This window comes from Marmota monax, unplaced genomic scaffold (genome assembly GCF_021218885.2).
Source record: "Marmota monax isolate L192 unplaced genomic scaffold, Marmota_monax_Labrador192_F-V1.1 WCK01_AAM20220418_F8-fsc00008, whole genome shotgun sequence".
Lineage (NCBI taxonomy): Eukaryota > Metazoa > Chordata > Mammalia > Rodentia > Sciuridae > Marmota > Marmota monax.
In genome coordinates, this window is record NW_026694432.1 from 15,883,924 (window position 1) to 15,904,405 (window position 20,482).

The window sequence follows — 20,482 nt, forward strand, 5'->3', positions numbered from 1 at the left end:
CTCTACAGTTGGCAGAGTGCTCTACATGGGCCGCCTCATTTCATCCTCCGAGATTCTGACAGTTTACAGATGTGGCCCAGAGAATTGAAGTCCCCACCTGGGGTGCTACAGCAAGAAAGTGGCAGTGTCAGAAATTCAAACCCAGCTCTGTGTGACTCAGAAGCCCAGACCCTTCCTGGAAGCCTCTCAGTGAAGTAGGTGGAGCTGGCCCCTCCCCAGCCCCCTCAGAGGCCCAGCCCACCCCCACTCGGGTGCCTCTTGGGTCCCAAACGGTTTGGAAAATCCTGATGGGAGCAGATGGTGGGGACAGATGGAGGGAAAAGCATCTCGAGGCTGAATTACACAAACAAACATTGATAAAGTGATTAAAACCTCCAGCCACCCCTTTCCCAAAGCCCTGCCCACCCAGCTTGGAGCACACAGAGCTGAGAAGCGGGGGCCCGGGGGTCTCCAGAGGCCCTCCTCTCGCTGCACCCAGCCCAGCTTCTGCTTGCCTCCCTCTCCGCCAGGGACCACCCCCGGACCAGAGCCCAGGGTGGCAGAGCTGCCAGGAGCACAGCCCGGGAGGGGGCGGGGCAGGCCTGGCTGTTCCCAGGGGAGGTGGCCAGGAGGAGCAGAATGGCTGGGGAGGGAAGAAAATGTCCTGAGAGCTAGAATTGCAGACCTGAAGCCAGGGCAGTGGGGTAGCCGGGTTCGGGGCTCTCTGGAGAGGCCTCACTTTCTATGTGGGGGCTCAGAGAGCTGTCACTCCTGTCCAGGTCCCACAGCCCCATCGCTGCCCCACGGAGCAAGGCTGAACCTGCAGTGGAGGGGGCAGGCCCTGCCCCTCGTGTTCCCAAGTGTCAGTGGAAACAATGGCGCTGTCCTGGGAGGCTTCTGTGGGAACTGGGGAGAGGGCACCCATGAAGAGTCTGGCGCTGGGTGCCCACAGTCAGCACCCAGGCAGTGTGGGCTGGCAGGACGCCTGCGGCTCTGGGTGGCGGATGGGGAAGCCCTGGTGTTGTGATACCAGGGCGGGTTGGAAAGTGTCCCTTAGGGAGCAGAGACGTGGGCTTGAAGAACCTGCTGGCCATGCCCTGTGCTGCTGGGCTCTGCAGCAAGTGAGTGGAGGACACGGCTGCAGTACCCCTACTCCCGGGGAAAGGCAGCTGAGCCCAAAGTCAGGACTCCAACCAACAAAGTGCTGCTACCTAGCTGGCTCCTCGGACTTGAGTTCAAGTCCTCACATGGCCTTTTTCCAGCTTTGGCAAAGTTGGCAAAAACAACCTCTCTGACCTTCTGGTTCCTTCTCTGTGAAACCCGCATTTCCAGCTGCTTCCTGGACATGCTCCCAGAAGCCCACAGACACCCCCGACTCCAGCCAGCCAATAGCCAGCTCATCGCCTTCCACCCCCAGCCTGCCTTGCCCCTGGGTCCTCCTTCAACCACAGAACAAGCTAGAGGTGCCACCTCACCCAGGACCCACTCCTCCGCCTCACCTCTGCTCCCACCCCTTCCCAGTCCAGTCAAGGCCGCCAGAGGAGGCCTCAGCCGGCCCTCGCCTCCCCTCCCCTCCCCTCCCCTCCCCTCCCCTCCCCCAAGAACCGTGGTCAGATCTGCCTTCTATGTCTGCTCTGCCCTTCTCACAGGCCCCCCTGCTGGGATCAGTTTCTCTAAATCTGATTATCTTCCTCTCTGCTTAATAATCTTCCATGACTCCCCACTGCCTACCAGAGTAAATAGAAACCTGAGGCTCTCCAATAACATCCCCACCCTCGCCTCCCACCTTTTTCTGCTTTTTTTTTTTTTTTTTTTTTTTTGGTACTGGCTATTGAACCCATGGGTGCTTAACCACTGAGCCACATCCCCACATCCCCAACCTTTTTTGCATTTTATTTAGAGACAGGGTCTTGCTGAGTTGCTAGGACCTTGCTACTCAGTTGCTGAAGCTGGCTTTGAACTCGCAATCCTCCTGCCTCAGCCTCCTGAGCCACTGGGATTATAGGCATGTGCCACCGCGCCCGGCTTCACCTTTCCACCTTCTGCACCCACCAGTCCGGCACCTTCTGAACCAGATGACCATGGTCCCAGACCTAACCTCTCCACATGGGACTGGACCTAGACAAGGGGAGGGGTGTGTGCAAGAGAAATGACTCTGTCAGCTAGGGTCACATCGCAGCCAATATTTGCTCTTTCCTCTACTGGGGGAAGTGACTTTTAGCTGGAAGGGTCCCAACAGTGGGCCAGAGAGGGATAGTCACTCGCCTTAGGTAACCCAGCTAGGCCCGCCCTTTTGCCTCATACATATGAACATTCCGATCTTCCTCACGTAGTTCATGGCTGGGGGGTTCCATCTCTCAGCTCCTCTTGATTTTTCTCACCTGCCTCAAACTTTGGGGTCGCTGCAAAGGCAAAGGTCACCTCTTAAGGGGAGTGTGTCAGGAGGCTGAATTAGCACTTGTAACTTGATACACAGTTCTGTCCAAGTGCATCACAATCTGCACAAAGGACATTTGAGACTTGAATCAAAGTCTAAAGTGCCAAGATTTTAAAGAGAAAATCCTTCCTGAACTGGGTGAGCCCGGGTGGCCAGGCTGACTCCCTTCTTGGCCTGTTCTTCACAATCCCAAAATGTGCTTGAAATCTCCAAGGGACTGCACTTGTGGGACAGGGCAGGGCCCAGGGTTTGGGGGTGTAGACATGGCCCCACAACTGGCCAGCGGTGCCTCCCAGAGTCTGAGTTCCTTGTGAAGTGCCTCCTTTCCAGAGCTGCGAGGAGCCCATGGACACTGGGAGGTGATACTCTTGAAAGAGGCTGCTGGGTGACACTTCAGGGCCCAGGGATACATACTCAGATAGCCCTAGAGGACGGTGCCCCCAGAGAGAGGAAGGTCACACTCCATTCAGTTCTAAGCATCTGAAGTCACCTGCTATTTCCTCCATTACATAGAAGAAGAAACTGAGGCCCAAAAGGACCACAATCCCATTTGGATTTGTGCTTGGAATTAGACCAGAGCTGAGGTGGGATGAGCTCCATCTCTGAGCTCTTTGCAGTGTGTCAGGCTGCCGTGGAGAAGCGAGGGCTTCCTAGAGGGCTCAGGGTACCCAAAGCTCTGGAATCCACTCCCAGAGGCCGAGGTTGCTCTATCCCAGGGGACTCCCAATCTGTCTCTCTTCCTGGGAAGATCGGGCCAGCTCTGATTCCTGGCACCTCAGGTTCTCCCAAGACTGGGGATTGCCTCAGTGTTTCCATAGTAACAGTGAACACTGGGGCCTCCTGAATCGGTGCAGGGATACTGCAGCAATACCTGCGAGTATGCATGTGCCCGGAGAACCCTTGGGTACATGCACACATGCACGTGCATATCCTTGCACACACATGCACACCCAATGCTTGTGTGTGCACACCCTTGCCCCTTATGAACGCACGTGCATACCACTGCACATGCAGGCACATGCACAATGCTCCAGGCCCTGGCCCACTAAACCACAAGTGTGTCGAGACATCTCCCTGCCTGACCTGACCCATTCCCAGAGCCATCCTGGTCCATTTAGATGCAGAGAAGGTCTTGGGGAAAGGAGGAACTTCAACTTTATAATAACACCCACTGCAACATTTATAGATGTTTACATGTTCCAGGGACTGCATTTTCCTATTCACATGTGGCATCTCCTGCCACCCTTGCAATGCCACTCTGCAATAGGTGCCAGATGAGGAAACAGGCTCAGAGAGGTGGAGTGATTTGCCTGAGGCTACACAGTAGACATGGGCAATGTCAAGGTTTGAGTCCAGGACTATTTGGCTCCAAGCCTTAGGCTCTTGCCCTCATCACTGGACCCCTCGAAACCAGACCCAGGAGCACTCACTTGGCACACATAGGTGGGCGTGTCTTATAGATGTGGGACCAGAGCTGAGGACTCACAACCAGAACAGCAGGGTTTCTGGGCTTTAGCTTGGGGTCATCAGATTCCCTATCAGGTACCCAGCCATTCCCAGGGTGGAGGAGTAAGGAGGGGGCCAGGGGATCACAGGGACTTTCCTTCCACTGACTTCTTCTTAGTAGTCTTAAAAGGAACTTTGAACAACAAAAGCAAGACCCACTGAGGATCCGTGAGCGAGGTCACAGGGTGCACCTATCAGCTCTCTTCCGCAGTAAAGGCAGGAATCCAGCTGTGAGGGTCTGACTTGTGTACAGAGCCAAGGCAGCAAGACTCAGGCTCTGCCTGGCTGCTGAGTCTGTGGTCTGTTCCTCTCAGAGCAGAGCAGGAGGCAGGGCAGCTCTCCCAGCTGTGACTCCAGCTCCCTGGGGTCTTCCTGCTCTGGCCAACTCTGGCTTCCTCCAGCCAGGGGGACGCCCTCTACTGGCAGCATCCTGTCTCTGCAAAGCCGTGTTCTGCCAGGGGGAGAGGCCCTGAGTACCTACCTCACAGGGAGTGGGGGACCCTGGAGCCTCAGACATTCACTTGGGATCACCTCCACTTTGCCAATGAAAACAAAGCCTAAGGTCAAGCAGCCAGTAAGGGACTGAGCCAAGAAGTGAGGCTAAAGGCCTTTTTCCTCTCCCTGTTAGGCAAGGGGTCTTATCCCAGGTGCCCCCAACTCAGAGCCCCAGAAAATAGCTCTACCATTCTTGAGAGATCTGTGGTGTGCAGCTGATGATCTATTTTCAAAGGCAAAGCCAGGGTCAGGAATCTGAGTATGGAGCTGCCACAGGCTGGCTTTGTGATATTGAGCAAGGTCCTCAACCTCTCTGAGTGTTGTCAGATGGGAACCTTCCTTTGTAGACCAAAGAGCTGAAGATGTTGAGGAGGTCTCCTTTCCCTAATTAGAAGGCCCCAACCTTCCACCTCCTCCTTCCTTTCCTTCTTATTCCTCCCCACCCACCCACCATCACCTCCACCACTCGGTGGTGTGGATACTATTATTATCTTTTCACAAGGAGGCATTGAAGGATCAGAGGGGTGGAGTTACTGACCCAGCGTCACTCAGCCAGATGTTTCTGGCCTCAGAATCTGGACTTTGGAAAGCTGACCCTGCCCTGATTCTCCCACTCTTCTCTTCTCACTCCTGTCAATCTCATCCAGCTCTTCCCTCAACTTCTCTCCCTGTCTCTTGTGAGCACCTAAGTCAAGATCCCATCATTTCTGACCCTGCAGCACCAGCAGCCTCCTTGCCTCCTGCCAGGTCGCCCCCCACTCGGGTTCTCTGCAGTCTGGCTGGCACACACACAGTCACGTGAGCCTTTTAACACGTAGTGCTTCACACAAGGTCCTGCTTCTTGAGGCTTCCCTTGCCTGTGGAGTCACTTGAGCCTCTCTCCCACAGCCCTGCGGCCTGCGCGGCCCGGCTCCAGCTGCTCTCCTTCCCGTCTTGCTCACCCAGCTCCAGCCTCTCTGGCTTTTTTCAGTTTCCCAAACACAACAGCTTGCTGCTGCCTGGCACTTGCTTTGCGCTTGGCTGCCCCTGCCTTCTGGGAAGTTCTACCTGCTTCCTCTTCCTTCTTTAGGCCTTGGTTCAGACGGCCTTCCTCACACCACCCCACTGACCATCATCCCACCCAGCCGTCTCCTCCATTTTTTTCTCATTTTTCTCTCAGTCTGAGGACACTCTGTCATGTCGTGAGTTGACCTGCTTAGGGTTTGTCTCTCCACTGGAATGGGGGGCCCTCAGGGAAACTCATCTTATTCAACTGTGTCCCCAGGACCAGACACAGGGCCTGGCACTTAGGATGTGCTCATATTTGTTCAATAGAAATAAGACCTTCCCCAAGTTCTCTTGAAAACTCAGAAAGGTCTTTTAATTATTATATTCCAAAGCAAACTCCTGACTCCTGATTTCCCTGTGATTTAGAGCAGGGTGTGTACCTAGGGGTACCCGGGACATAGATCATGGCCATTCCAGGTTTGTAGGAGGAGCCTTTTGCTCGGATGGTGGAGCAGACCCACAATCCTAGCTATCCGGGAGGCTGAGGCAAGGGAGGGGGGGGGTCACAAGTTTGAGGTCAGCCTCAGCAACTAAGTAAGACCCTATATCAAAATAAAATGGCCTGGTGTGGTGGCGCATACTTGTAATCCCAGAGGCTCATGAGGCTGAGACAGGAGGATCGCAAGTTCAAACCCAGCCTCAGCAAAGGCACTAAGCAACTCAAGGAGACCCTGTCTCTAAATAAAACTCAAAATAGGGCTGGGGATGCAGCTGAGTGGCTGAGTGCCCCTGAGTTCAATCCCTGGTACCAAAAAAAAAAGCAAGAAAGACTGGGGATGGGGATGGACTTGTGGCTCAGTGGTACGGTGCTTGCCTGGCGTGTGTGAGGCCCTGGGTTTGACTCTCAGCACTGCATATAAGTACATAAAAACAAAATTCCCTCAACAACTAAAAGAAATTATATGTATATATATATATATATAGAGAGAGAGAGAGAGAGAGACTGGGGATGCAGCTCAGTGGTAGAGAGTCTGGGTTCCCCAGAACTGCAAAACACAAAACAAAGCAAAAAGAGGGGCCTGCCTATTCTACATGGTTTCCTGGGATCTGGCTTGGGCACCTGCAGTCTGAGTTAGGTGCTAAGACTTCAGACAGCTCTTAACACCTAGAAGGTTCCAAATGCTAGTGGCCCCATCAGGTGCCAATGTGTAAGTGACCAGCCAACCCCCAGACTTCACAGACATCTGTGAAGTTCTCCAATCCAAATGGAGGTCAGTGAGTGTACCTTAGGAGGACAGAGGCCCCCCAGATTCCCATTCATGTGTTCATTCATTCTTTAACTGCTGTATTTACAGACTGTTACCCAGAACCTGGCACATAATAGGTGCTCAGTAGATGTATGTTAGAAGAATTAATTTATTCTATACAAGCAACATTTACTGAGCACCTACTGCATGTTAGGTCCTGTGTTAAGAGAAGGAGGACAGATGGTGTACATAAAGCAACTGGAGCTATAAGCCCCTGCTGGCAGCTGGAAGTTTGCTGGGGCCCCTTTGGCTGTGGCTCTCAACATCTCCCCAGCAAACTTCCAGCTGCCAGCAAGCCCCCTCCCAGGATCACTAGGATGCCTCTAAACCCTCCCAACTCAGCTCCCACTGGCTGCCAGGCTCCAGGCCCAGGGCTTCTCTCAGAATTGAGGTGTGGCCCAAGAACCCCATGCCCCATAAGACCTTAGATGGCTGCATCCCACAGCTACAACTCCCCAAATCCTACCAGTCCTACACACCCGCTCCTTCAGCCTCCTTTCCTCCTCCCTCCCAAACCCTCAGACACCGCCATCTCCCCCTCCCAATGCCCTACATCTGCCTGAGGTTTTACCAGGAGAAGCCAGCAGATGGCGCTGAGGCACCCCTTTCCCTAGCGCTGGACCAGAGGCCAGACCCCACCAGGACCCTCTCCCTCCCTCCTTTCTCCCCAGCAAGGCCAAGAGTGGATTCTGTGACCTCCAAATAACCCCCTTCCTCCCTGCTGGGTCCTATGATGGAGAAATGAGGAGGCTCCAGTTGCTCCTGCAGGCCCTCTGGCTGTCTGGGGGGAAGGGAGAAAGGTCCCTAGGGGCCAAGCTGCAGCTGGTGGGGCGGGGCAGGCAGGGCAGGGCAGGCAGCAACTGCCAAGACAGAAAGAGAGAAAGAGAAAGGAGAGAGAAGGTGCTCTGGCTCCCAACTTCTATCCCAAACAGGTCGACTTCCCAGCTGAGGCTTGCCCCCAGGACAAGAGGTACGTGGGAAGAAGCAGATGGGGGGAAGGGGGCTTGGGGTATGGAGGGGCTGGGTAGTGAGATTCTGCAGCTCAGTGAGAACCCCTGAGTCCCCTCCCATCTCAAAGTGACCAGGTAGAAACTTGGAGGGCAAGGGAAGAAGTCCTGAGGGGGGCATCAGGAGGGGAGGGTTGTTTCATTGCTGCTCTGATTCATTGTGTGAATTTACACCAACCTCTTCCATCTCTGAGCTTCAGTTTCTTATCTACAACCGAAAGAGTGGGGGAAAGACCCCGAAGACCTTCTGTGAGATAACTGTAGGAAGAGTCCCCTTTCCAAAGAGGGTAGCTCTTCCAGGGCCTCTGGAAAACTCCTAAGATAGAGGAACGCCCTCCCAATAGTAGAAATTAGATAGTGCGGGTAGGGAATTTGTTTGGATAGATGGGTGGTCTTTCCATGTCAGGGACCCTGGGACACTGGTCCCTAACTTGTTTTTTTGACTGGGACTTGAGGTGGAGAATGTCAGGATTGAAGGGGTGGGGGGAATCTCTTGCTGCCTGGTACTCCAGAGGTCCTCTTATTAGGGAGAGGGTCATGAGTGCAGGACAAGGACACCTCTTTGCCCCCAAGATCAGAAAGGAGTGGGTTGGCCAGGAGGGTGTATGCTGGCAGAAGCAGGCATATTGATGCTCACAGGGTTATGAAGCAAGGGTCATCCAAGCCCTTTCATTAGCTGTGGCTGCCTGCTATGTCTCCAAAGCCCTGAGCACTTTAAAGCCATTAGCTCAATCACTGCTTACACATTTATCAGGCCAAAATGGGTGTGGGGGGCTGGCCTAGAGCTGCCCCCACCCCCACCCACACACACTGCTCTTAAAGAGAGATTGTTCCAGATTGTTTCCTGGTTGCAAAGGCCCTACCACACTACCTACCACAGGAAGCTTCTAGAATCTCAGGGATCCTGGGATATTACTCTGAAGTCAGTCTGGAGGGAGAGACAGTTGAGAAAAGGCCAACTTTGGAAATCAGAGCAGCCTGGGTTCAAATTCTGACTGCTGTGGAGCCTTGCAGGAGCCGGAGTAGCCTGTCCAAGTTGCAGTCTCCACCTGTGCAAAAGGCACACAATAGAGTAGGACCTTATGGAGCTGCAGTGAGAATTAGGCCCCCCAAATGCAAGTAAAGACCAGCACAGCAGGGTGTCTGGTACCTAGCAGATGCCCATTATTGCTCATTAGGGAGATTAAAAAGGCAAAGAACTGGTTTGGGGTTCCCAGCTAGACTAGACCTCCCGTGAGCCAGAGTACTGCCTTCTGGGTCCCACAGTAAACACTCTGCACTTGCTGTGGTCACCCCCGTCCCAATTATGAGTACTTCTCTCTGCTCACTCCTGCACCAGGTAGCAAGACGGGTATGGGGGGAAGCTCAGGGTGGAAACCCCAGGCCACTTTGGGGTGGGATGGAGGCACAAAGGAGCATTTCAGTGGCTCTGTCCTCCCTTTCCCTTGGGAAAGGGCAGGGATGGGGGGCTAGGTCAGGTCTGGGCCGGGGCTGACCACCGTGTGGACACCGGGAACCCTGCTGCTCCAGCACGGGCGAGAGTGAGCCACGGGGCCGCCAGTCAGGTAAGTCCCAGGGGCGCGGGGGCAGCAGTCGGGGCGCCCTCGGCCCCTCACCCCGCCCCCGCGCCTCTCCCCGCAGCGGGGGCGCCCCGCCCCCCGGGCGCCCGACGTGGACGCGGCCGCCGCCGCCGCCGCCGCCGCGCGGGAGTCGCTGTCCGCGGAGCCGACATGCAGGCGGCGCGGGGCGGCGCGGGGCGGCCGGGCCGGGCGGGCCGCGGGCCAGAGCGGGAGCGCGAGCGGCCGCCGGGCACCGGAGCCGCGTCCCCCTGCGCCGCCCCGGACCGGCCGGCCGGAGGAGCCGCTATGCACCCGGGGCCGCCGTGCGCCTGGCCGCCCCGCGCCACGCTCCGCCTGTGGCTGGGCTGCGTCTGCTTCGCGCTGGTGCAGGCGGGTAAGGGGGCCCCGGGCAGGGGCCGGGGGCAGGGCGGCGGGGCAGCCTCCTCTCCAGGTCCTATCACCTGGGAGTCCTCGGTTCCCTTCCTGCTCCCGAGGGACCTCCTGACTCACCTGCTCACTGCTCCCTAACCCGACCCCCGCGCTTCCCTACCTTCGTGACCCCAGACTCGTCCTTCAGCCTCCAAACCCTGCCCATGACCTCAGCCCTGGGTTTTTAGAGTCTTGTGACCCCTGATATCTTAATCCCATCCCCTGACTCCAGGTCTTTGCCTCAGGTTCTCTTTTTCTGGCCCAGGGAGCAGCTGAGGACACCAGTCCTCCCAGTTTGGGCCTCCTTCCCTGTCCTCAAAGACCTCTCAAAGCCCCACAGGACAACTCCACACATTCCTTGTGCAAGAGAATGTGTGATGGGAATGGAGACTGGCACCTGGGGGTGCAGGGTGGGTGAGGGTGGCCCCCAAGCCTGGTGCAGTGGCTGGCTCAGCCCCTGGGGCCCAGCCTCTCCTGACAGGTCTCTGTCCCTTCTGGTTGCGGCTGCCTCTGCCCATCTATCTGTCCATGGCTCAGCGCACTTGCTCTGCGGTCTCTGTCTGTTTCTAACCTTCCACTTGTCTGCTCTCTGTTGTTCTGTGTCTGCCGCCACCTGTCTGTGTCCTTCTGTCCCTTTCCATCTTCATGTCTGGCTTAGCTCCTGGGTCTCAAGTCCATTCATCTGTGGGGTGAGGGGTTACTGCTCAGGCCCATGTCTTCCTCTTGCAGCAGCTACCTCTTCGGAGATGGACTTGTATGACTCCACTCCCCTCTTCTGGAAGGTTCTTCCTGACCTGACCCCCAATCCCCAACATTCTCCCTCTTGCTCTCTTGACTGATAACCCATTCATCCTCTCACCCAGAAGGCCTTGCCCTGTCCTCTCTTCACTGAAGGGCTCTGCTCTGAGTGCCCCATATTCTCCAGCTCTTTCCCTCCCACCCGCCCCTTGGGGGGTTGGTGGAGTGTGGAGAAGAGACTCATGAAGACCCCTTCCCAAGTTGCATGCTGCCCAATTCATCACCACAATTCTGGGGGTTTCCTCTGTTGCCCCTCCCTCCCATCCCAGAGTTCAGTCCACCAGGCTCTTCTCAACCTCTGGGTCTTTCTCCTTCCCTCAAGGTCACTCACTTGACAGTGCAGGACTATAGAAAGAGCACTGGACTCGGAGTCCTTTTGACTGCTTTTCATCAAACTAATCTTCAGCTTCTGCAACCCTAGTCATTTGTCCCCTTCATGCCTGTTCCCCAGACTTTAACCATCCATGCATTAAATCTGACTCTGGCCCAGGCCCATTAATTTTTTACGTGGGCCCCTAGTGGGGCTGGCCTAGGGTCAACAGGGGCTTTCATCCTACACACAAAGAGCCTGGAACTGCTTCCTTTCCCTATGGCATGGCCTTCCCCAGGATTCCCCTTCTCACTTATAAAACTGGGACTAGGCAACACAAGCAGAGGACACTCAGGCTCACGTGCCTCCCTGCCCTGCAGATAGCCCCTCAGCCCCAGTGAATGTCACCGTCAGACATCTCAAAGCCAATTCTGCAGTTGTCAGCTGGGACGTCCTGGAAGATGAGGTTGTCATCGGGTTTGCCATCTCTCAGCAGGTAACTCTTGAAGGTCCTTGGGAGGGAAGGACACATCAAGATAATGACTACTAGAAATGGAGGATGGTGGGGTAAGGAAATAGAAAGGAAAAAGAAATGCAGAGCAAGAGAGGCTGGCAACACATACGTTCGTTGCACATGTGACCGGAAATTGGGGCCCTGAGGGAATTCATTAGTGGAGAAGGGTTCAGGAGCTTTCAACTGGGACATGGAATTCAGAGCATGGATCTGATCTCAGAACCACCAGTGTTTAGGACCTGGCTCCAATTTTCACTAGGTGTATGGTCTTGGGCAACTTCTCTAATCTCTCTGAAGATGTTTCCTTAAATATACAATGGATTTTGTGAGAGACGGGGTCTGGTCAGAGCCCCCCAACGTTACCTGAAGTGACAGGATGATTGTGTTAAGTATAGGATTTGTCACTACTGGGAGGTAGACAGAAACAAGGTTGGTGTCTGGGCATTGAGAGATGGCCGGTGCTCACTTTTGCAGAAGAAAGACGTGCGGATGCTGCGCTTCATCCAGGAAGTGAACACCACCACTCGCTCCTGTGCCCTTTGGGACCTAGAGGAAGATACCGAGTACATTGTGCATGTGCAGGCCATCTCCATCCAGGGCCAGAGCCCGGCTAGTGAGCCTGTGCTCTTCAAGACTCCAAGAGAGGCTGAGAAGATGGCCTCCAAGAACAAAGGCAGGCCTGGGGCATGTTGGAGGAGCAGGGAGGGGGCAACTGGGGCCAGAACAGCAGGTGGCATGAGGAAAGCACCCTCTCCCCAGTCCTCTCCTTGTCCCTGCCACCAAGTAAAGCAGCATCTGAGAGGGAGAAGGTTCACTCTAGTTCTCCAGGACACTGGGTACATAAACTCTCACCTTTGGATAAAGCCTTATTGCTGCCAACCCAAGCAGACATCAGTGTGTTTCCAGGTCTCTTTATGTTAGGTGTGAGGGCACCTATACACATAAGTACTTATTGTCAAGGTCTTGGCCCTAGAGTAGTGATTGGGGGAGGGAGGAGCCCCAGACTAGTGTCTCTTTCTCTACAGATGAGGTGACCATGAAAGAGATGGGGAGGAACCAACAGCTGAGGACAGGCGAGGTGCTGATCATCGTCGTGGTCCTGTTCATGTGGGCAGGTGAGTCAGGCCTCCAAGCCTTTCTCATCTTTGGGATATCTGGGGGTTGTAACCAGATCCCTTCTCTCACAAAACCAAGGGTAAAGGGCTTGGAGAGATCTAAGAAAAGAGTGAAAAGTTTCTTGCGTCCTGCCTGAGATAGCTCTGGGGGCCAAATCTGACCCCTTCTCTAATCCACTTATCCAAAACAGCACATTACTAGCTGCCTTCTAGCTCCTGTACGTTTGGGGCATGGCTGTAGCCTCTCCTTCCTCTTCTGAGTAGCTGGGCCTCCAGGGGCTTCAGGCCTGGTCAGCCCAGGGGAAGCACTGCCCAGCCTCAGGCTTGAGACCCTCTCCTCACCTGCCTGTCCTTCTAGACCCAGCTTGGGGCCTGCCACTATGGAAACTCCCCCATCCACCCACTGGACGGCCTCCTGCCTTTGTGCTACTGCAGCATACTGTCCTCCCCTTTAACCCTCCTTATGTTGGGCTCAAGGCTCTCTCTTCCCCACCTGATGCTGGTCTATGAGCTCCCTAAGGGTAAAGTCCAAGTGTCCTTCATCTTTTTTTTTCTCCTTTCTTTTTTTTTTTTTAATATTTATTTATTTTTTTAGTTTTCGGCATACACATCTTTGTTTGTATGTGGTGCTGAGGATCGAACCCGGGCCACACGCATGCCAGGCGAGCGCGCTACCGCTTGAGCCACATCCCCAGCCCTCTTTTTTTTGTGTGTGTGTGTGTGGTGCTGGGGATTGAACCCAGGGCCTTGTGCATGCAAGGCAAGCACTCTACCAACTGAGCCATATCCCCAGCCCAAAGTGTCCTTCATCTTTGAAATCAACTCCACTGACATTTAACTGATCGAACACCCCATTCCAAAGAGTAGTGTTACAGTCAGAACCAAGAAGAGCCCTGTGCTCGCAAGGAACTCAGTCTGGGAGAAGCCAGGCCCAAACTTAACAATAATTCAATGTGTGATGAGTGCAACAATAATACCAAGGATGGGGGCAGAGGAGAGGGAATTAATTCTGGAGCTAGGAGTAGAAATCAAGAAAAACAGAGCAGAGATAACATTGGAGTTGAACTTTGAAGGAAGAACAGGTGCTCACCAGGCAGCCAGAAGAGGAAGGGAGTCCTGGGCATGATGTAGTCAAGAAACAAATTAAGCTCAGTCTGGCCCACTGTGGCTGTGACCTAGGAGAGAAGGCAGAGTGTGGGGGAGTAAAGCTCAGTGAGTCTTTGGAGTCTTCTGAGAAATTTGAACACGTTGCTAAAGCCTGAATTACATGGTAGTTGAGAGGACATGCTCTGTTGAGAAAGCATTGGGGGGAAAAATGATCCTCAGGGCATGTAGAGAACAGGCACTTGGGACAGAAAGCAGGAAAAACAAAGGGTCGTACAAAAGAGGAGGTTTGCTTGTAGCACATTATTAGATTTGGCACCCATAGTATTTACATAATCATAACACCATAAGCATAGTGAATTAACCCAGAATTGTGGTGTAATTCTGTTAGGAGATGGAGAAGGAAATAGAGGGAGTTATTAGGCTTAATCTACTATGATGGGAAGTCAATGGATATTTAAAATAGATCATGAAATAACACTATAAATTCAGAGGTAAAAATGGGAAAAACATCTAGAATTGGAGTTGGTTGCCTTAATACTATCTTTCAAAAACTAGTGTTCACATATTTCTGACTTGATAAAACTAGACATTTAACAGGCCCTGGAGTTCCTCTCCCAGATGCACCGTGGTGTGATAACAATAGGTATCCTTGAGTTGTAAGGACTAAGTGAAGCTGCATGTGTCTGTACACAGCACAGGGCCAGGCACATGCTCAACAAGTGCTGTTATTGTTTTGTTTTCCCCTAAAGGAAAAGGGAGCTGCCAGAGGTTTACAGGAAGGGCTGGGAGGAGGCATGATCAGGTACATGCTGTAGGAAGATCTGCCCAACAGCAGCAAGAGGGACGGCTGGTGAGAGGAAGGTGGAAACAGGAGCTGGAGGCTGGAGGCAGGCTCCAGCAGTGGAGCAGGGGAGGCCATCTGGAACAATGTTGGCAAGCCCTGATGAGGATGAAGCACGAGGCATGGCAAGTACTCAGCCCTGGCCTCTGACGGCTCCCGCGTGTCCTCCCTAGGTGTCATTGCCCTCTTCTGCCGCCAGTATGATATTATTAAGGACAACGAACCAAATAACAACAAAGAAAAAACCAAGAGTGCGTCAGAAACCAGCACACCAGAGCACCAGGGCGGCGGTCTCCTCCGCAGCAAGGTGAGGGCCAGTCCTGGGCGGCTGGGAGGGTGGCTCCATGCCTTGTGCGCTGGTAGTCCCTGGACTGCAAAAGGGGTCAGCTCAGGGCCTGGCATGGCTGCAGCTGGGCAGAGCCAAGCTTGGCCACTGCCTGTGTGACACGGGACACTGCAAATTGATTTTGGATCCTCTCCTTTTGCAGGATGCCAGGGACCAGTAGTGATTAAAAAAAAAAAAAAAGAAAGAAAGAAAAGGCGGTGGGGGGTGGAGTTCCTGGTTGGTGTGGGGCTGTGAGGGTAGGAATGCTGTACTCATTTTCATTCCTGCCATGCTACGTGTCTTGGGCAGGTGTTTACCGCTGTACTTTCATTTCCTCTTCTGTAAAACAGATATGAAAACTTTTCAGTGCTTGCTCTGAGCAGCTCAGAAGAAAGACATTAGAGAATGTGAGAGGATTTCATGGTTCTGACGATGATTAGCCAACAAACATCTGGCCCTCTCTGCATCTCCTTCTTCTTCCATCTCCTTGTATCCTCGGGCTTACTGTCCTCTCTCTTGGCTTCTCTCTTTCTGGCGCCTTTTCCTGAAGCCTCTTATTAACTCCCATCTCCAGAAGCACCTCAACAATGTCCGTGGCTGAGGCTGTGCCCAGAGGCAGATCTGCAGGATGTGAGAGAACCCGCCAGAGGGATGACTCTGCTGGGGTAGACTGGGTACCAGGGCAAGAGGCCCGGATTCAGTCTTGGCCACTCAGCTGAGTTTGAAAAGGCAGAGAAACAAGACTTACAGGCAGGGCTACTCTTTTCTTTCCACAAGGGACAAGAGCCTGATTTTTTAGGCTGTAATCCTGCTACTCCATTCCTCCTTCTGTCCTCTCTGTTTCCCACCTTTCAAGAAGTCTATTCAATCAGTTTTGGCCACTTCTCTCATTTTTTCCCTCCCAGTTTCCAAACAAGTCCTCAGTGAACATCATCGAAGCATGACTGCCTGTCTGCAGGGAGAAGGATTTCATTTTTCTTCTCTGCTGGTCCCTGGGTCCTGGGCACAGAGAGAGAACTGACCGCAGCAAGGGAGGAGGCACAGTTCTTCCTCTTCCCCATCTTAGTCTGATGACAGAGGCTGAACTACAAACCCAAATTCTGCAAAAAAATAAATAAAATAAATAATAATAATAATAAATAAATAAGTAAGTAAATAATAAGCCACAAAACTAAAAGGCCTGGCCCCATCCTGGGAAAGGAAAAACTGCATGAGACACAGCCTTCTGCCTCCTCTCCTCTCCTGGACTGGCTTCCTCTTTGAGAAAATGCACAAAACCCTGGGAGATGACAAGTACCAAGACTGACTCAAGCTGTGTCTTTCAGACCGAGGCGCATCAGGGAAGCCATAGGGCTGCCATCAAGCCTTTTCTGGATCCAGCCATCAAGGACTTGTTTGTGGTGTGATGCACACCCTTGTGAGTGTGTTTAAGAGGTCACCTGCTAGGTCTCTTTTGGAAAAAAAAAATCAAAAACTGGAGGGTACCACTCCAGAGGGCAGAGGTTTCTCCCAAGGTCTGAGCTCGTTGTTGCCTGCATCCTGTTTTCTTTGACCCTTCCTTTGATGGTAAGATCATCAGCTGGGGTCTGAAGAAGACCTGGAAGGTACTTACTGGCCCTGTCTTTTTTAGCAAGCATCTCTTGGGAGTTTCAGCAGTGCTGGCTTGGACAACTGAAAAAGCACATCCATGTCCTGCATCCTGGGGGCTGCTGAGCCACCCACTGTAGAACGGTAGCTGCTAGAAGACAGGCACGAGCCATTCACCATAGACAGAAAGAGCAGCCTGGCTGTCACTACTGGCCTCTGGGGTCTTCATATCTTGCCATCTCATCCAAGGTTCTGTGAAAGTTACCCAGGGTCCTCATGTCCTTCCCTAGAGCCTGAGTGGTGTAAGGTGACAGGTCTCTCCACTGCCCCTTACTGGTTTTTAAAAAACAAAAAAATGGTGCTTGATGAGGGAACCAGACTCTTCCCTGAGACTGACACATTATGGCTACCAAATGCTTGCATAGGAAGAGGCGAACTGTGCATCTTCCGCTGGTGGCCAAGGCAAGGATGTGGAAGGTTGTGCCTAACACAAGCCTGACACACAGCAAGTACTCAGTAAAAATATGTTGCACTGACTGGTAAGAGCACCAGCCTCCTCCAAGCCAGAGAGCTGAAAGCCATCACCCAGTGACCACCTCTTCCTTTCAGTCTACAAGAGCTCTCAAGGCTGGGTCAGCCAGCACTCTGCTTTGGAGTGTGGCAGCACAGGAGTGGAGAGACAGGAGAATGGGCAGATGTCAGCAATACTAAGGGCTTCCTCCTGGGAGGGCATGGGGCTCCACTCATCATCTTGTGACTTCCATCCCTGCTGAGTGGGGAGCAAGGCTCCTTAAGGGAGAGGTCCTTACCTCTGATCCAGTTAGAGCAATAATCACTTTTTAAATGTAAAATAAAAAGACAAATGAAAAGGCACATCCTTGTCTTCTGGTAAATGCCCAAATGTTGCCCTCTTTTTCTGGCAATTGGCAGCAAGTCAGGATGTGTGGAGGAGGGAATCAGTTCTCTCTTCCATTTTGGCCTGCAGCTTCTTAGGGACATGCCTGCCAGCCAAGCTGGAGTTGGAAGGGAATTCTTGAACAGATGGGGGTGCACGTGTAGGAGAAGAAAATAGCTGCTCTATCATCCTCTTTCTGAGGCTCCCCCAAGCCCAGCTTGGGCTGCCTCACTGCATAGGTATGCAGGCTGGTGCTGTGTTTTAAAAAACAAAGGACTTTCCTCACTGGACCAGGCTGGGTGCTTTCCCTGGCTAAAGGAATGCAGTTCTTATCTCCCCAGGGTAGGGAAGAAGGGAAGAGGATTTGCAAAGGCTGCTTTCAGAGGTTCAGTATTCACAGCTGCTGTTCTGGGCTGTTAAAGGAACATCAATGTGATCCCAACAGTAAGCTGAAAGGCAGAGAGTAATGATGCCATTAGCCAATGAGCAAACCACTAAGTGGGGCACCTCAAAAATTCCTGTTCAGAGCCAGGGAAAGCTTGGATAGAAAATGTCAGATGAGCAGGGCTTAGAGTAGGCTATTCAGAAAGTTCTGAAAGCAGAGGGAAGATAGGTCCCAGAGACTAGGCGGGGAGCGAGGACAGGAAATAAAGAGCACACAGAATTCTAAGCCAGCCTCAGAAAGGTACTCAGGCCCTCTGTACCCATCTAGTGTCAACTGAAAAAAAACAAAACAAACAAAAAAAAAAACCTCAAGTCAGTATTATGTACAGTGGGACTCAGGGAGCTCTATTAATGGGGGCTTCCTGTCTTCAAATTCATCTGTGCCTCTGATACATAAAAAGGGTATGAGGGAAGAACAAACAAGCTCTCAGTTTAAGTAAAATTCCATCCCTTTCCATTGCCTCCCTAAACAATTAATGGTGCTTTTCCTGAATCAACTGTATTTGCATAGTCAAACCCCTGCAGGTAATGAACTTGGTCCTTTCACCTCTCACTTAGATCCCACAGCTTGGGAAAGGTTCTGACAGCCCTTTGGAGACCAAAAGACCTCATTTGCAGACCACAGTAGCCTGTAGGAGGAATGCTGGTCCCAGAGGCAGGGGACACTGCCTGGTAACCTACACTTCAGGCAATCACTTTTCTGAGGATATCTTTGGTTTTCGTTTTACCAAAAATGGTTGAGAGAGGATTCTCAGATTCTTACAGTAGGGACCAAGGGGGGCAGTCTCCCAGAAACAAGAGGGGAACCCAGGGCCTCAGGGGAGGGAGACAGACTGGTGGATGTTTCTGTGGGCAGGAGTCCTTCTCTCCTCCAACTCCTGTCCTTTTAACCCCTAACTTCTTAGTATGGGCTTCCTCTAGAATCCTTTTAAAAAATTTCTAATTCAACTTTTTACAGAAATCTGTAGCATCTTGTCAATCCATTTTTGGGGGGGCCAGGGGGTACCATTGACCGGTACTTGACCACTTGAGCCACATCCCCAGCCCTATTTTGTATTTTTATTTTTAGAAACAGAGTCTCCCTGAGTTGCTTAGCACCTCGCTTTTGCTGAGACTGGCTTTGAACTCCTCATCCTCCTGCCTCAGTCTCCCTAGCCGCTGTGCCCAGCAGTTGCCAATGCATTTATGTTTCAGATTTCTTCTTTCTCGCCCTCTTTAAACTTATTTGGCAATTTTTGAATTATGCTTTTAAGAAGTAGCCCCCAAGAACAAATTACTTCTATAAGTGGACACTGCCTCCTCCAGCTCCAGCCGTACCAATAAAAAAAATATTCCTAAGCATGCAAATGTGGCTTGAAGCTAAATTGAAGGAGATCTTTGTATACAAATGGTTCCTTAGTGATAACAACATTCCAAGATTATCATTTGTACTGCATTCAAAATTACCCAAAGATCACATTCCACTTCCTTCTCAGTGGGTGCTGGGGAAGGCTAGATTATCTGTCTATGGCATGTTCCAGTTGTTATAAGAAGAGAGCAGGTGGGAAGGAATGACAAGGCAGGAGTTTGTTCATTAAGGAATTCCAAAAGTGACCAGCTGACACTTCCTGGTGACAAGTGGAAATTTTTTCCTGACAGGTGCTCTAGCATACAAAGCAAGCATACCCTGGACTCAGCTTAGGAATAATTCTGTTCTCTCTTAGAAAAAGAGGACAAAAACGGGAAAGAACACTATGAAAAACAGGGAATTCAGCTTCCTAGTTTTAGGTGGTTAGTTTCCCTTTCTGTGAAAGCTCAAAAGGGGTCTTGTTACGAGAATGAGTCCATTCCTAAGTCTTAGACAAGGTCCATTTCTCCTTTTCCATAACCAATGAACTGAGGGTAAGGAGCACCACCATTTCAGAGAATTCATTCTATTCTCTGAAACCTTTGCCGCCTACAGAGTAGCACATTGCTAAAAAGGAAATAATTACCAAAGGATATCAACACCTGACAAGAACACAATGGGTATGTGTAGGTCCAGTACCTCAGACTGAGAGAAAGAGTATCCAGTAGCTAAATACTTAACACATTTATATTAAACCTCTTGCCTGGACTCTCTTGGTTTAGAATATATGCACTTACATAACTTACAGAACAGCAGACAAGTGAGCCTGTCCAAATATATTGCTCTCTATTTTCTAAGCATGAGTTGAGATTTTAAAAGCATTGGCTAATATAGGTGACCACCTATTATTCTCTGATCTTTTATCTTTGCTCCTGGGGGTAAGTCTAAAATTCAGGATCTAAGGAAAACTATCTCTCCCACATCTATCCACACTCATCCAACCTTTACCACAGGTTCTTAGAGCAGCAGTTTCTAGAAAAGTTGGGTTAAGAACACTCATCAAGGGGCTAGGGTTGTGGCTCAGTGGTAGAGCGCTAGCCTGGCATGTGTGAGGCACTGGGTTTGATTCTTGGCACCACATATAAAAAATAAATAAAGGTCCATCAATAACAAATTTTATATATATATGAAGAACACTCATCAATTTTGTACTATTGATTCTGGTTTCTCACATCTTCAGAGGGAGACTGTCATGGAGTAGTATGGCTTCTTCATTAACCAGTGCCAGCTCTGGAAAAGCAGAGCTATACCAGGTAGCTACACAGCTATGGGAAATGAGCAAGGCATCCTGCCTGCCTGATGAGGGCTGAGCCATCTTCCCCTTCTGCAAAAACAGCAGCACAGTGATATTTCAGGCTCCTGACATGCATCATACGTAGCTGCAAATCCCAATCACTTTCAACATTTCTTAACTGCTGGGGCACCTTTCTCAACACTGTAATTTACCCTCAAG

General features: G+C 51.8%; 1 protein-coding gene across 2 annotated transcripts; it reads left to right on the forward strand.

Moving 5' to 3' along the window:
* Positions 1-9,561: 9,561 nt before the first annotated feature.
* Fndc5 (fibronectin type III domain containing 5) lies at positions 9,562-17,176 on the forward strand. Of its 2 annotated transcripts, none has more exons than XM_058570924.1 (6): positions 9,562-9,671; positions 11,195-11,310; positions 11,803-12,001; positions 12,354-12,443; positions 14,565-14,698; positions 15,067-17,176. In XM_058570924.1, exons 1-6 carry the CDS (start codon positions 9,584-9,586, stop codon positions 15,070-15,072), a joined length of 633 nt encoding a protein of 210 aa, XP_058426907.1. In that variant the 5' UTR covers positions 9,562-9,583; the 3' UTR covers positions 15,073-17,176. The 2 variants fall into 2 exon arrangements, with proteins under 2 accessions (XP_058426907.1, XP_046274839.1); XM_046418883.2 differs by having other exon boundaries at positions 15,622-17,176.
* The last annotated feature ends 3,306 nt before the right edge of the window (positions 17,177-20,482 follow it).